This window comes from Rhinoraja longicauda, chromosome 2, assembly GCF_053455715.1.
Source record: "Rhinoraja longicauda isolate Sanriku21f chromosome 2, sRhiLon1.1, whole genome shotgun sequence".
Lineage (NCBI taxonomy): Eukaryota > Metazoa > Chordata > Chondrichthyes > Rajiformes > Arhynchobatidae > Rhinoraja > Rhinoraja longicauda.
Genome location: NC_135954.1, coordinates 66433814 through 66450216, shown reverse-complemented (window position 1 = coordinate 66450216; position 16403 = coordinate 66433814). Strand labels below are relative to the sequence as shown.

The 16403-nt window shown below is 39.0% G+C and overlaps 1 protein-coding gene across 1 annotated transcript in view; it reads right to left on the bottom strand.

Annotated features, from left to right (window-relative positions):
- The window catches only part of pde11al (phosphodiesterase 11a, like), a 211372-nt gene that overhangs the window by 125717 nt on the left and 69252 nt on the right, over window positions 1-16403 (bottom strand). Inside the window, exons 3-5 of the mRNA XM_078428263.1 lie at window positions 7403-7492; window positions 6051-6191; window positions 3081-3145 (exon numbers count right to left, since the gene is read on the bottom strand). Coding sequence (XP_078284389.1) covers window positions 3081-3145; window positions 6051-6191; window positions 7403-7492 — 296 coding nt within the window. The remainder of the gene's footprint in view (window positions 1-3080; window positions 3146-6050; window positions 6192-7402; window positions 7493-16403) is intronic.

The following is a 16403-nucleotide window of genomic DNA, read 5'->3' as shown; positions in this document are numbered from 1 at the left end:
CTTAATGAATCTCCTCAATCTTCTAAGGAAGTAGAGGCACTGATGGGCTTTATGATTCCATCATGTGTTCAGTCCAGGATAGAGCATCAGAGATATGTACTTCCAGGAACCTGAAGTTGTTGACTCTTTCCAGCACCAACCCATTGATTAAGACAGGTTTGTGGATCTTCAGCCTTCCACTTCCAAAGTCAACAATCAGTTCCTTAGTGTTACTGATGTTGAGAGCAAGGTTGTTGTTCTGCAACCATTTAATCCAATGAACGATCTCCCTCCTATACTTTGACACATCAATATCCTTAATTCATCCAACAACAGTGGTATCATTAGCAAATTTCTAAATGGAGTTGGAACTGTGTCTGGCTACACAGTCATGGGTATAAGGGCAGCACGGTGACACAGCGGTGGAGTTGCTGCCTTACAGCGCCAGAGACCCAGGTTCGATCCCGACTATGGGTGCTGTCTGTACGGAGTTTGTACCTTCTCCCTGTCACCTCATGGGTTTTCTCCAAGATCTTCAGTTTCCTCCCACACTCAAAAGACGTAAAGGTATGTAGGTAAATTGGCTTGGTATAAATGTAAAAATTGTCCCTAGTGTGTGTAGGATAGTGTTAGTGTGTGGGGATCGCTGGTCGGCATAGATCTGGTGGGCCGAAGGGCCTGTTTCAGCGCTGTATCTCTAAACTAAACTAAAAAAACGAAGTAAAGTAGGGGGCTGAGTACGTGGCCTTGTGGTGCCCCTGTGCTGATGCTTATCAAGGAGGAAGTGTTGTTGCCAATTTGTACCAAATTGTGTTCAATTGATGAGGAAGTCAAGAATCCAGTTATAAATGAATGCACAGAGACCCAGTTATCATATCATATCATATCATATATATACAGCCGGAAACAGGCCTTTTCGGCCCTCCAAGTCCGTGCCGCCCAGTGATCCCCGTACATTAACACTATCCTACACCCACTAGGGACAATTTTTTTTTTTTAACATTTACCCAGCCAATTAACCTACATACCTGTACGTCTTTGGAGTGTGGGAGGAAACCGAAGATCTCGGAGTAAACCCACGCAGGTCACGGGGAGAACGTACAAACTCCTAGTTGTAACTAGTTTGACACTGATGATGTGAAATGCCGAGCTCTAGTCTTTGAACAACAGCTTGACATATGTGTAGGAAGGAATGGCAGATGCTGGTTTAAATCGAAGATAGACACAAAATGCTGGAGTAACTCAGCAGGAAAGGCAGCATCTCTGGAGAGAAGGAATGGGTGACGTTTTGGGTCGAGACCCTTCAACTGACTGATCAATTATTCTTCAACCCATTCTTTCACTCCAGAGATGCTGCCTGTCCCGCTGATTTACTCCAGCATTGTGTCTAGCCTGATATATGTGTTTTTATTGTCTAAGTCGTCATGCACAGTGGAGAGCCAGTGAGATTGCATCCCCCGTTGATCTGTTGTGGTGGTAGGCAAATTGTAGTGGGTCCAGGTTCTTGTTGAGGTAGGACCATAACTATATGAACTATATGTACCATAACCAACCTCTCAAAGCACTTCATCATGATTGGCGTTAGTGCCACTAGTCAGTAGTCATTGAGGCACATCACCTTCCTCTTCTTGGGCACCGGTATTATTGATGCCCTTTAAAAGCTCAGTTAGTTCAAAGCATTGTGAGCTCTTTATCATTTCTTTACTGTAGGAATTTGCTTGTTAGCTTAATTCCTACCTGTTCAACACTTAGGAAATGTCCATATTTTTGAGGAAGGACATTCAGGTTTACCAATTACTATCATTGGGAAAGGAAAGTTGAAAGTACTGTAGTATGAGGACATAAGCTAGTTTAATCACTGGACATGTAATGTACTACTAAGGTAGTTACAATCCAATACCATTTGGCTTTGTGAATGCACCCTCTTGATGAGCTAGTTAGCAGTTAAAATATGGAGGCACTGCAAACCATTCAGACACATTTGAGATTCAATTGTTATTTTTTTCCTTGAAACATTACTTTTTGTTACACTAATTGATCTGAATTCTGAATCTGTGGATTGTGTCCAACACCAAACTAGATGTCTAATTTGGTTCTTGCCTATGTTATGAAGTAGACGCATATGCCACCTAGAGCATTACTTTTGATCGACATATTGGCTCTGAGTAGTTCGAGTCACAGAGTCATGAAGCACGAAACAGGCCCTATGGCCCAACTTGCCCATGCCGACCAAGGCGGCCGACCTGCATGCATTTTGTCCCAAATCCCTCCAAATGATTCCTATCCATGTACCTGTCCCAATGCCTTTTAAATGCAGTTGCAACATTGCTTTTCTCACGAACCATAAATGTAAAGGCTAAACCTCTGGGGATACTTACTTTACAATTTTTAAACATCTCTAACCTTAACTTATATTTTTAAAACTATCATTATTAATGTAAATAACCTTTTAAAATAACTTCTTAAAGTAAAATTAATTAAAAACATCAAGAAATTATTAAAAAAATTAAAAGAACAAAAGAATTAAATAAAATACAATTTAATTCCTCATAATTTCCAGGCCAGGAGTGCCCTCTTAAATGATTGTCCTGAGAAGTAGATTTCTCAGGACTTTACATGGAATCCAATGACGGAACTGACTGAAAGAGGTATCAGCAATTGCCACTCAGCATGTCCCAAGTGGGGTATTGAAAAAAAACAGACAATGCCATTTTGGTTTGAAGAGGGAATATGTTGAAAGTTAGAATCTGTGCGTAAAGTCTCATTGTAGATTTGTAACGTGTTAGGTCCAGAACCCACCTGGAAGCATATGAATATGGAATATTGACTTCAATACCACAAGACGAAGCCACCCTCTCTCAGGCCATTATTTTCAATGTATTGTGTGATTATAATGAACCCAACTGCATCGTTAGTATACACTTCAAAAGTATATGTTACATTCATAACAAGAGTATTACTTTCAGTATCTGGGCTAATATTAGATTATATTGTCCATATAAATTAATTAAGGATTTTTTCTCCAACTAGCTTCTCACAAGTGCAGTGAAGATAAAAGTAAAAACCCAACATGCAAATCTAAAATCAGTTATGCTACTCACCTGATATCACTCTCCATACAACATAGCGGAGACATCAGATCAAAGGTCTTTGCAAACTTTACCACCTGTCCAACAAAGGAAAAGAGCTGTGAACACAGTGACATTTTAGCTCACTGAAGTTGAGCTTCTCACTCTGAAGTTCTACCAAACAGGACAAGGATCAGTGAATTCCATTTGAAAGTCATTCATTCATTTTGGTATCAGTTACCATTCTGTGCCAAATTCATAAACCCAAATACACGTGACATGAGGATTTTTACCCAAAAAAATCTGGATCATTTAGTTTATTTGGATGAATTCAATTTGCTGGGGTCAGGAACAAAGATGCTGGTTTATAAATCACTTCCATGGCTCTGAAAAGACCTGGCACCTAGAGGCAGAAAGAAAGCACAGGGAAAGTGAGAATCCATATTGTAAAGCATCTGAGGCAACTTTTGGTGGACAGTAGGGAGAGAAGGCATAAATTATCTTGAATGGCTCTAATCGTTGATTAAATACTAAAAATAAAAACAAATAAGATACGATGACATGATTTATGAAGAATAAACTGAAGCAAATGTTTACAAGAACATTAAAAGGTGATGTAAAACCTAGGTGATATAATTAATGACCCAGGCTGTAAGTAGAAACAAAAGTAAGCGAATCTAAAATGTTTTAAAGTCACAGGGCCCTCTATTTAATTTGGGTCATTGTTGCCTTGAGGCAATTAGAAATGTTTTTGAAGGTGCCCCTGACTGAAGGCAGTCAGTGTTGGGGCATTCATTGAAATATTTCATTACAACCAGCAGAATTAAGTTAAGGGAGGGGGGGGGGGGGGGGATTAAAGAAGAAAGCCCTGTGTTTATTACCAACCATGCTGGGCGATCACCCACTATTCTGCCCACAATACCACAATAACATTGTGTGCAATCCACCCATCGAAAATTTGAATAGAAATCACACCATCAATTATACAGTTTCCATGAAACTGAAGTAAAAGTCAGACACTTTCAATAAGGATAGGCACCCTTCAATATAGACACAATAGACAATAAACAATAGGTGCAGGAGTAGGCCATTCGGCCCTTCGAGTCAGCACCACCATTCAATGTGATCGTGGCTGATCATTCTCAATCAGTACCCCGTTCCTGCCTTCTCCCCATACCCCCTGACTCCGCTATCCTTAAGAGCTCTATCTAGTTCTCTCTTGAATGCATTCAGAGACTTGGCCTCCACTGCCTTCTGAGGAAGTGAATTCCACAGATTTACAACTCTCTGACTGAAAAAGTTTTTCCTCATCTCCGTTCTAAATGGCCTACCCCTTGTTAGGAAGTAGGAAAATTAATTCCAGATTTTGACACAATCAACAAGTTTGACAAGGAAAACCCTGATATTGACAGATCTAGTTGCATTCAAAGTGGATTGGGAAACAAGGCAGAAATGATTAATCCCCAGGAAATTTTAACAGTGTTGCCACAGAAACACTAAAAGGGAAACATTCTATTTAACACAGAATTTCTACTAAAAGCCCCGTGTAAAAAAAAAACTTACATCCTAAAATTTACACTGTAGCTACACATCCAGGTTAATTTGATAGCTATGCTTACTTACAAAATATGTACTATTAAGAAAGACTAAAGCAGTAAGATCTGGAGAACATCAGGTCTTTATGCATATTGCATAATGCAAGCTGTTCCTGAGTCTGCTGATACTTTTGTGCTTTTTGATGCTCTCAAGCTTTTTTATTTTCTGCCCGCTGGGAGTGGAAGAATGAGAAATGACCAGGGTGGGAACTGTGTTGGAATATGTTGGGAAAATCCTTGGTGATTTATCTAGCTCCATTAAGATGCATAGTCATCAGAAGGGGAAATCAGCTGTCTCCGACATTGGGAAATTGGGAAAGGGTAATAAATGAACACAGTTTTTCTTACAACCCAAGAATAAATTTAAAAACAGACCCAGGTCCACATTGCCCAACTCTAGACATCTCAATAGGGTGACCCATGGCGTCATTTTTATCTATTCCTAGACAAAGACAAAGGTAATCCATACTTTTTTTCAAAGTTCATAATTGATATAGAGGGCAAATAAAACACATAAACATCCTGAATTTTAAGACTAACTGCAAGAAAGATAAATAAACGACTGAAATGGCTGAAAACAAATCTAAAATTTCAGGTCACTTTTCTATAATATGCACCCTTGTATATAATTTATTCCTACATGTTCACAAAAAGACTACGATGGGGAGTTTATTTTAAACCAAAATGAATATAACTTTAACTGTACTCCTCTTAGTTTCTGAGTTTCAAATGCATATTATCTGCAACCTACTTTTTTTTTCAACACGAATGCCTAATCTTCCTCTTGGAAAATCATTTGAAGAAGATCCAACTATCCTGAATGCTTTGTTTGATTAAAGTATAAAAGCAGGAAAATCATTTTTAAGTCACTAGAATCTTAAAAAAAAAAAATTCAGATAAATATTTATGCAAAAAGAATTTTAAGACATCATCATGCTATAAAACATAAATCACAGTAAATGGCTACCACTATGAATAAAGATAAAGAGAAAGCATTTTGGGGGATATGGCTGTTACCAACAGGGCTGATCACGATTCAAGATTTACAATGTTAAGTCATGTGAAAATGACTAGCAAGCTTTCCCAAATAACATGCAATTTTATACTAATGTCACAAAAGTGAAAACGCTTTATTGCTACTTTTTCAGAACTATAGTGTGCCAAACATTAGTGAATGAATCAAAACTGAATGAATTTGTTTTATATGTAGGATATTTGCATTGCAGTGGACAGAGGATTTCTTTTGATCAGTCTGGGCTAGATTTGAGTTCTTACAAAAGAAGGAGAATGTTAAATGATTTTTTTTTAAACTAAGCTTCATTGAAAAGTGTTATCCAGTGATCATGTTCTGGCCACAAAATTTTATCCAGTTGTAGGTTGAAATAAAGAAAGCAAATAAAACACTTACGGGAGACTCAATGTCTTCCAGCAAGAGGACCGAACATCGTTCACATTGAAGTAGGGTCAGAGCTCGTTGCATGATTTTCCTGACAACCTTCTCCAGCTCTGTTTGTTCTTCAAACAAGTCATTGACAACCTTTAGTAATGCCTGAAACCATTAGTAATAGAGTTAATAGAGACCAGGATATGTTAAATCAATAAGACATCACAAACTCCAGTCTTGTTAAAAAAATGTTCTTGCCTTGAAAATCATCCCAGTAATGTTGGAGATCAGGGTGGCTGGGACAAGACAAACATCAGCATTCCCATTCGATCTTAGCAGGGAATAATAGTGTGGCATTCTTAACTTTCTTAAAGAAAGTTATTTTCTTCTTCTATGTATGTGCTTGACAAAGTGTACATTGAGTGAAATCTCAACATACAGATAGCGTGTGCCAAAATTCCTCACAGAAAATGCAATGAACAATGTATATCTGATTTTGAGGGGAAGTTGATGAATATTAACCAGTACTTTGAAGGAGCTTCCTATCCTTCCATGAAAGGCATTGAGGGAATTTAAAAGCTCACTCCAATTAATAGGAAAAGCAAATGGGGCTTCAACTGAAGGATGACAATGTAGCACACCATCAATTTTATGCCCACATAGGTGGGGATTATAAGATGATAAATTATCAGGTTTTGGTGTCGCTTATGTTAATTTGCATCAAATTGAACTATTGTCTGCAATGATTTTAGTACAAATTCAATATTTTATGTGCATGTTTCATTTTTAAATCACAGAGGCAATGAAACATTTCTTCCCTTATTCTTTCCCAAAGGTAAATGAAAATGTTGGGTTTTTTGGACCTCCTGGTGAAACATGTGGAATTATAGGGTGAGAATGAGATAGGACTGCCTGCAGAAATTACCCTACACATTAAAATAGACTTGAATGAACTTTATCAAGTGTCAACCAACAGGTGCGGTTGATACTTACAATAGAATGTATTTGCTGTTTGTCATTTCAATAAAAATGGTACAAATTTAGATAGAATACATATTTAGTTTGTATGACAACCAATTGAATGTTCCAGTAAAATATGTTTAATTCTGATTATTTTGAGAGACAAAAAAGTTATCTTTTGATGTTTATGACATAATATTGATTTTAAGTGTGCAAAACAAGAGTTTCATTTCTGACACATTGTAAATTCCTCCCACTATTCACATCCATTGACTCCATCAGTACTGAGGATGGAGGAGTAATGTACAACTGGCAGCTGAATCGAGATCCCACTTTATACGAATTCTCGATCATAATTATTTCATATTTGACTTTATACTTTGGACTATTAACGTACACTACTCGAGAATACATACCCTGCTTCTGTCATATTCCTTACGAGATGCTGCAAAGAGTTTGGCATTTGATATGGATATTCCACAGAAGGGCAAGTACATCTGCAGAGCCTGGAGATAAGCAAAGTAGTAATCCAATAATCACAATCTTGGTGGTGTCTGAGCATGAGCCCAATAATATCAGTGGTTAGAAATCTGAGAAACATGTACTTTCAACATTTGTTCCTGCCTCTCAAAGCTCTGCACAAGAGACCCAATTTCAATTCTAACTTGGGGTGCTCTCTGTATTGTATTCACATATTTTCCCAAATTATCATGTGGGTTTTCTCCAGGCTCTCCGGTTTCCTTCCACATCTCAATGAAATGTAGGTTAATTGGCCACAGTAAATTACCCCTCGCATGTAGGTCAATGGTAGAATCCAAAGGAAGTTGACGAGAATGCGGGAATAATAAAACATGGGAATAATGTAAGATTAATGTAAATGGTAGTTGATGATTAAGCCTGTTTCCACAGTGCATCTGTCTATAACTCGATGCATATTTATGAAATTACATTTCCATTTAATTTTCCCAATTAAAATGCAGATCACAAAATTGCCACATTTCAGAGCAAAAGTAATCTAAGGTGACATTGTTTAGAACGGTGCCATCATAAGAAAAAAAATGACTTTGTGATTGTCTTAATTTCACCTTGAGTTTCTGTATTCATTGCACATGAATTTTATCTAAAACCAGATCATTAAAACCAATTGGTCATATTTTGCCTGTGAATTACATTTCTTCTAATTTAATCCCGGTCCACCATGCTTTTAGCGTACATATATACCTGGGAGTTTTCAAAAGTTCATAGTGACAGCATGCATGAAGTGCTTTGACGTTATTTGAGCAAGATACAAGCACACATTCTGGGATCACAAATAACTTACGGTCTTCACACAAGAACAATAGTGAGGTAATGGCCAGCTTCTGCATTAGTTAAAGGGAGCATGTTCTTATCTGGTCAACTATCGTTTGATCCATAGGACCATTAAATAGCTTTTCTACTTCTCTTTTCCAACCACCTCTCAATCTCATTGATGTCCCCAGCTCTCTAACCACGTGGTTTCCCAAATGCCAAACTCCAAAACACAAATGCATTTCTGGAGGAGGGGAAAAGTACAGGGTTACAGGGGTGGTAGAAGATATGTGTACATTTAAGTGGGGTAAAGAGAAAGGGGATGGGAGTAGATGGGCATTATTTGAAATTGGAGAATTCAATATTCATTCCTCTTCTAAAGCACCTTTTTTGAATCTATAGAATTTATGGTCCATACTACTTTTCTGCTCTTTGTTTTCTTTGAATGAATTATCAGCCTGGCTAAGTGATAAGGAGTTAAAAAAAGTATTTTCATTCGCTAAACAGGAAAGCCTGTGGACAATCACAGGAAACACATAAAAATAAATCACTCCCAAATGGACTTTTCAATCCAATCAAATTTTCATTCTTTTTAATCAGCATTGCTTTTTTGTCACACATCCACCTAAATATAACATTAAAAGACCAAATCATAAATTATTACACAGCACTAAAATCTAGTAAACCTTTGCAAAGATTTGACTATTTGATGATAGAAGGGCATAAAAGAAGTCCGCCCTTGTCTGGGGTTTCCATATTCTGGACAAGGAAGTATAGGTTGTGATATAATTTACTTAGGAGTCACATATTTCACTTGAGGCTTCAGCAACTGGGGATTTCCAGTTTCTGTTGATAAGCCCATTTTGCATCTTGGATTGTAATAGGAAAAAAAAGATGCATTTATATAGCTCCTGTCATGTCATCAAACTGTCTCAATGCAGTTGAAATGCACTATTTTTGCAATGTATTCATCATCATTCTGCAAGCAAACACAGCGGTCAATTTGCACACATCAATATTCATGCACTGAGAAGCAGCCAAGGAACATTTGAAGTTATGCTAGTGTTCTATGAGGAATGAATATTGGTCTGTTTTCTTAGACTTGCACCATGACATCTTCTAAATCCATCTGACAGGACCTAAATTTAACACTGTAATGAACATACAGTCGCTCTGACAAGACAACACTAACTCACTGTTATCTGCATTAATTTATTGATAGGCTGGAAAAAGAACTTGAAACTGACAATAGAGACAAAGGATGAATATTAATTCATGAATATTAATGAACAGTCTTCTTATTCACATTTATAATATTCAAGTTGCACTCTGACAATTGCGTGACTGGAATATCAAAAATGAAGTTTACAAACATGAATTGAATTCATTATAATGTTTCAATAAAAATAGTGCTCTTTAGAGGGGTAACTGAACATGGCGCTTGGCTGACTACAGGTTCATTGGAGATGGATGGTTACAGAGTTTATACATCTGTTAGCCAGTCAAGGGCCGTGGTGAATGACAAATTGCTCAAAATGCTGATTACTCAGGTCCCAATGGTAAGAAAACAAGCTTCTGGCCAGTATTACATCAACTTTAATTTTTGCAAAAGCCACGAGAAAAATTGCAGTAACACAGAAAAAGAGGAGAACGTTTTGCATTAGAGGTGAAGGAATAAAGAGGTAAAGAGCACAAATTGTAAACGTGTGCTTTTTGCAAAGAAAAACAAAAAGAAAAATCGAAGATCTGAGAATGAGGCATTGTTGGAAGGAGACCATTATAGTGCATATCTAGTGGGGACCCATGCCCTTTGTCTGGTTAACAGATGCCTCAGTTCTACAACCACCTACCATCAAGAAACCTCCAATTAGCACTAAATTTGATGTCAGCGAAGAACATGCCAACATCATTCCATAATCTATTCATTTCCAAAGGTTTTAAATGGGACTTTATAATGGGACTTGTTGCAAATATTGATGCCTCCTCTCATCACAGAATTGGCCCCAGTGTGAAATGGACAAGCAAGTGTGTAGTTACTTAACCATTCATCTTGAAGAGCAGCATGGAACCTAAGTCAGACAGGAGGTAATGTAATCCCTCAGATTTGCTCCACCATTCATTTAAATCATGGTTATTCTGAACCATGACTCAATTTGCCCACCATGTTAAATAACCTCCTATGCTCAATATCTAAACCTCGACATGAGTAATGGCCAAGTGGGCAAGGTACCAATGGGCATCAACCATACAGTCAACAGAAGGAGAAAAAAGTATTGTATAATTGTTCAGTTAACAGTCCTGCTTCAATATCTTGCCACAGAACGCCAGATTATGCCATTGCACTGCATACCTACACCACTGTGGAAATAATACTGTTTGATGTGTCATGTATTGCGAATCACGTTGAAACAGAACAATAGTGGGGGATGTTGGTACCTCATTGTTTTAATGAGGTAATTGCTTGCATTTTATTAATCTCTGTTGGGTCACTTTGATTTATTACATATTTATGAATCTCCCAGGGTCAGTCTCATGCTCTAATTTCACAATATTACTCCCTAGACTTGCTTAAATTTTTCAGCACTATGTTATCACTGACATATTTGTAGCTAAACCATCAACTCAATCTTTGACACTGGCGACATCTGACTTTATCAATGCTTTCTACACAATCTTTCAAGGTACCAATAAACAGGTTTGGTTTTGTGTAACGGGTTTCATTTCAATAGATGACATTTTCAAAATGCTTCAAGTAACCCATTGCCTGCTATCTACAGATTACTACTGTGTATATTCACTGCATTTACAACTGTGCCAAGATAAATTCAAAAAGACCCTTTATTTGTCACAACACAATCAAAGTAAAACTATTGCAATAAAAGCAACTAAACTGCCATTTATTTCAAATCACATAGTTGCACTTTCTAATACATTTCATGAAATATATACTCAGTTTACAGTCCACAAAGTGATGTAACTCAGCAGATCAGGCAGCATCGCTGGATAACATGGATATGTGATGTCTCGTGCAGGGACCCTTCTTCAGTTTAATGTTTGTTTACTCACACTTAATGTCTGTCACTTTATTCAATGATAAAGGCAAGTCATCAGTTCTGTGCTGATTTTGGTAATCTCAGAAATCCTAAAGAACATGCTTTTACAATTTTCTTCAGTACCCACTTCAAAGGTTGGAAGAGAGTCTTACAGCATGGATACACCCCTTCGTCCCAACTTGCCCACACTGACCAACGTGCCCTATCTACACTAAAACCACCTGCCTCTGTTTGATTTAGTGTCAACTTTCTATCCTGTCGGTTATCTCTCCTTAGATCCCATGCGATCTAACCTTCCAGAGCAGCCTACCATGCGGAATCTTGCCAAATGCCTTGTTGAAATCCATATATACATCTATAGCTCTGCCCTCATCAACTTTTTTGAACACATCTTCAAAGACCTCAATAAGATTCGTGAGACACGATTTCCCACATACAAAACCATGCGGACTATCCCCAATCAGCCGTTATCCATCTAAATACATGTACATGTATATCTTATCCCTTTCAGATGCATGTATATCTTATACCTAAGACTCACCTAAGATTTATTCTAAAGCAGTAATCGAATGCCAACCTGAAAAGTAAGATCAAGGACTATGAGTGGCAAGACAATCATCCCAGGCAATGATATCCCTCGGCTGTATCCCATCTACAAATACTATGTTATAGAAATAAGGGCCTGAGAATGACTATTCCTTCATTTCCTGGAAGATTTCCATATTGTGGCAAGGACAACGTTTATCGCCAATCCATTATTGCTCTTGAGAAAGTGAGGGTAAATCATCTTTCTTGAACCCCAGCAATCTTTCTCATGTAGTTACCCTCACAATGCTGTTGGGTAAAGAGTTCCAGGTTTCAGATGTAGCAGTAATGAAGAATTGATGATATTTTCCTCTATCAGGATGGTGTAAGGGAACTTGCACAGATGCAGGCTTTGCATACACCTGCTGCCCTTGTCCTTCTTGGCGGTGGAGGTCATGGGTCTGAGAAGTGCTTTCAGAGTAGACGAGACTGGTAACCATGATGAGGTTTGTATAAGGTGCACCAATATTTACCTTTGTGGATGGGATGCTAAGTGTCTGCTTTAAATGATGGGGCAGGCTCCCAGTTCCTTCTGTGTATAAAATAGCTATGAACCACATCACATCTTACTGCAGCTTGTCATTCCAATTTTGTGTCTCATCTAAGATAACTGAAATTGTAAACATTTCAAATGCTTTAAGTTGTTCACAACCTTCTGCTGGTACTTTAAATATCCTTCCGGCACCTTTACCAAGCTTCATCATTGACTTTACTTATTTTTTTATGGAATGAAACAGAACAAAACTGCATTGCATTCACTAATTTCAGTTTTAGACAAGAGCTCGTTAGAGATCCATATTTATGTAGAACAATACATTTATGTGGAAGGAATACATGTTCACTTAACAAGCTTTTCCCAACAGTCAGTGTTTTTTCTGTCATAAACCCTAACTTTCAGCTTTTAATTGAAGAAATCGTAGTTTAATTGTTATTTATGTTTGCTGTATTATTCTATAAATAATACTAAGTGGCACTTTGTGGACATATATATAAAATGTATTTTAAAATTGGTCGTTTGTAAGTCTTACAACAAAATAAATTCAGATGTTACAATAAAATTAATATTTTAAATTTCATTTATTGTCCCTATTTCCCTGATTATATTTTTTGGCATGGATAGAACATTGAGCAAATTTCTGTTATGTTTACTGAAAATAAAATTGGTAGCAAAAATGTAAGTCATACTCCTTGATACAAACACATTTACCACATTAATTTGTCCTATCTCCATAGGATAGAGAGCAGGAGTGATGTTCCCGAGCTGAGGTGTCTAGATCTAGTGATTAGTCTCAAAATAAGCAGATGGCAAATCAAGACAGAGGTGAGAAGAAATATCTTCAATTGACAATTGTTAGGAATTTGCCACGCCGGAGGACAATGAAGGCTGGTTCGTGATTGTATTCAAGGCAGAAATTAATAGATTTTTAGATTTAAGGGAATAGAGGGGTATGATACAGGGATGGAAAATGGCAGTGGAGTAAACAATGTGGAGTATGCACAGGAGGTGAATGGCCTAATCGTACATATCTTCCAATGTTTTCCTATGATCTTTGGTAATGAATCATGAAACACGGGGCTGGGATTTATCAATGGAAAACTGTCAGATCAATGCAACTTCAGAATAAAGTCCAACACCAGGCACGACTTTTAAACAAAAAACTTAAAACAAAAGTATGCTATTTCTGGAATCTTCCTGATCAGGCATCTATTATTTGAGTGCAACCTTAATAATAAAGCATTTTTATTTGCAGAACAATGACACAAAATCTGACCTACTACTTGACCCAATACATGAACAAGTAATGGAACGAGTAATGTGGCATTACATCCATCAGCAACTGAGGGAATCTTGATTTGAAAGCATCATTTAAGTCATCCGCCCTAGACACATTACATCAGTATTCCCAGAGGCTGTGCAAACATTGTTTCGGTGATTGCCACAAACTGCTCGTTCCACAATCCTAAAGTTTCTACACTTGAAATTTTGATTCCCTGCATGATTCCAATGTCAGTGAATTGTTGAGTGGAGATTCCCATCACTCACCTTTGATGGGACAACAACTCAAGTGCTGTCAGAAGCTGGAAAGGAGGGAAAATAAATAACGTTGCACAAAATTATGAGGAATCAAACAATTTCAAAATGAAGTTTCACTTAAATGTGAGAACGATTGAGGTGGCAAGCTGAGAAATGTTAGAGCAGCACAGTGGTGCAACATTAGAGTTGCTGCCTTAAAGTCCAGTGACCCAGGCTCAAACCCGACTACGGGTGCTGTCTGTACGGTGTATGTACATTCTCCCTGTGACCGCGTGGGTTTTCTCTCGATGCTCCGGTTCCCTCCCACACTCCAAAGATGGACAAGTTTGTGTTAAATGGCTTCGGTAAGTTGTAAAATGGTCCCCAGTGTTGTAGGTTAGTGTACGGAGTGTTCACTAGTTGGTGAGGACTCAATGGACTGAAGAGCCTGTTGCCGCGCAGTATCTATAAAATCTAACGGTCAAGAATGAATAATTGAATGTGTGGCAATGTCTCGTTAAGTACTGGTTATGGTTTCATAGATCCCCAAACTATTAACCACTTGATGTGAAATAATTGAAAATTAAAGGAGCGACTTGCACTCATACAGCATCACTCTCATTCTCAGGAAGCCCATAAAACGGTGAAGAGATTGTATTTTTAGAAATTCCCCATTAGATTGTAAATTTAAACTCTGGGTGGTGACTTAGCAGTCTGTGTATGCATACAGTGCAGTAGATAGTCCAATTCCTGGTCCATTTTGATAGTTTGAGAAAGATTTTAAAAATGGAGCCACTGATCTTGCTGTGGTACTGGGCATTTCCTGGTATTTTTTGTGTATTTGGGTTGGCACTGTGTCATAATCATACAGCATGGAAACAGCCCCTTCGGCCCAATGTGACCATGCCGACCAAAATGCCCCATCTACACTAGCTCCATTTGCCCGCATTTGGCCGATGTATCCCTCTAAACCTTGCCTGTCTTTAAAATAGGAGAGGGGAGGGGGGGAGGAGAGGGTGCTGCACCAATGCAGGAAAGGTTTGGGACCAAAGGGTCCACTTGGTCTAGTTTCATATTAAATATCTTCATGATCTACACCTCAGGAAATGGCGGCGCTGCCCTAGCAGCTGCGGCTCACCTGCGGTCCATTTGTCTTTGTGTTTTTGTTGTTTTTTTTGTCTTAATTGTAGTTGTGATGTGGTGTTTTTGTGTTTGTGTACTATGTGTGTATGTGGGGGGGGAACTGTAACATTGTAAATATGTGTCCCTTCCGAACGGAGACCCGACCTTTGTTTTCTGGGTGGTGTCTCCGTTCCTGCTGCGACCTACCATCGGCCCAACTCCTGGAGCTGTCGGCCTCCAGGGCTCTGGTTCGCAGAGCCCGCGGATCGGACTTACCATCACCGGAGCCGGCCGTCTTCGGAGGCTGCGGGAGCGGCTGCGACTCGCCTTGGGCTCGGGCCGCGTGGATGCCGACATCGGGAGCTCCGGCAGCGGCAGCGTGTTCGCCCGCCCCGGATCGCGGGGCTTGGGTCGAGGACATTTCACCGTCCGGCGCGGCCTAGGATATGCCGCGGGATGTTTCTCTGCTGGGCGGGGGCTTCAATGTCGGGAGCCACGACCGCCCCGACGTGCAGCAACAGCGGCAGCAGCGTGTTCGCCCGCCCCGGATCGGATTTATCATCGGCGGAGCCGGCCGTCTTCGGAGGCTGCGGGAGCGGCTGCGACTCGCCTTGGGCTTGGCCCGCTGTGGACCGTCCGGCGCGGCCTGCAACCACAACAACCTGACTGCGGGCGAGGACAGCAGGAGAAGGGAAAGACATTGTGGCCTTCCATCACAGTGAGGAGAGGACTGGAGGAGACTCACTGTGATGGATGTTTCTTTGATGGATGTTTCTTTTTTGTGTGTTTTTGGGGTTGGGTAATTTGAATGCCTATTTAATGCTTTTATTGTTGGACTGTGTTTTTGGGGGTTTTGGGGTTGTGTAATTTGAATGCCTATTTAAAGCTTTTATTGGTGGACTGTGTTTTGGGGGTTTTTTGGGGTTGTGTAATTTTAATGCTTATTTAATGCTTTTTATTGTTGGACTGTGGGTGACTGAATTTCGTCCAATATTGGATGACAAATAAAGCTATCTTGAATCTTGAATCTTGAATCTTGAATTAAGGTTAATATACTCCTTGGCACTGTGTAAACATGCTGAGTAACATTCAGTAAACATCAAAGATAATAGAGGAGCAAGATAGACCACTCCTGCGAAATCACGTATGCTGAAGTGTAATACGCAACAGAGCGGAACGTCTGCCATTTTAGGAAGCAAAACCTGCCGGCCATTATGCCTCTCACAGTGTAATCAGTGTTGTGGGGGTACAGTATGTGTGATGATACCATAAAAATGCTTAATATATCTCATCTATCAATACACAGATTTTTGTTATTTTTCTTTTTAAATGCTTTCCCCCTACTTAATTTCG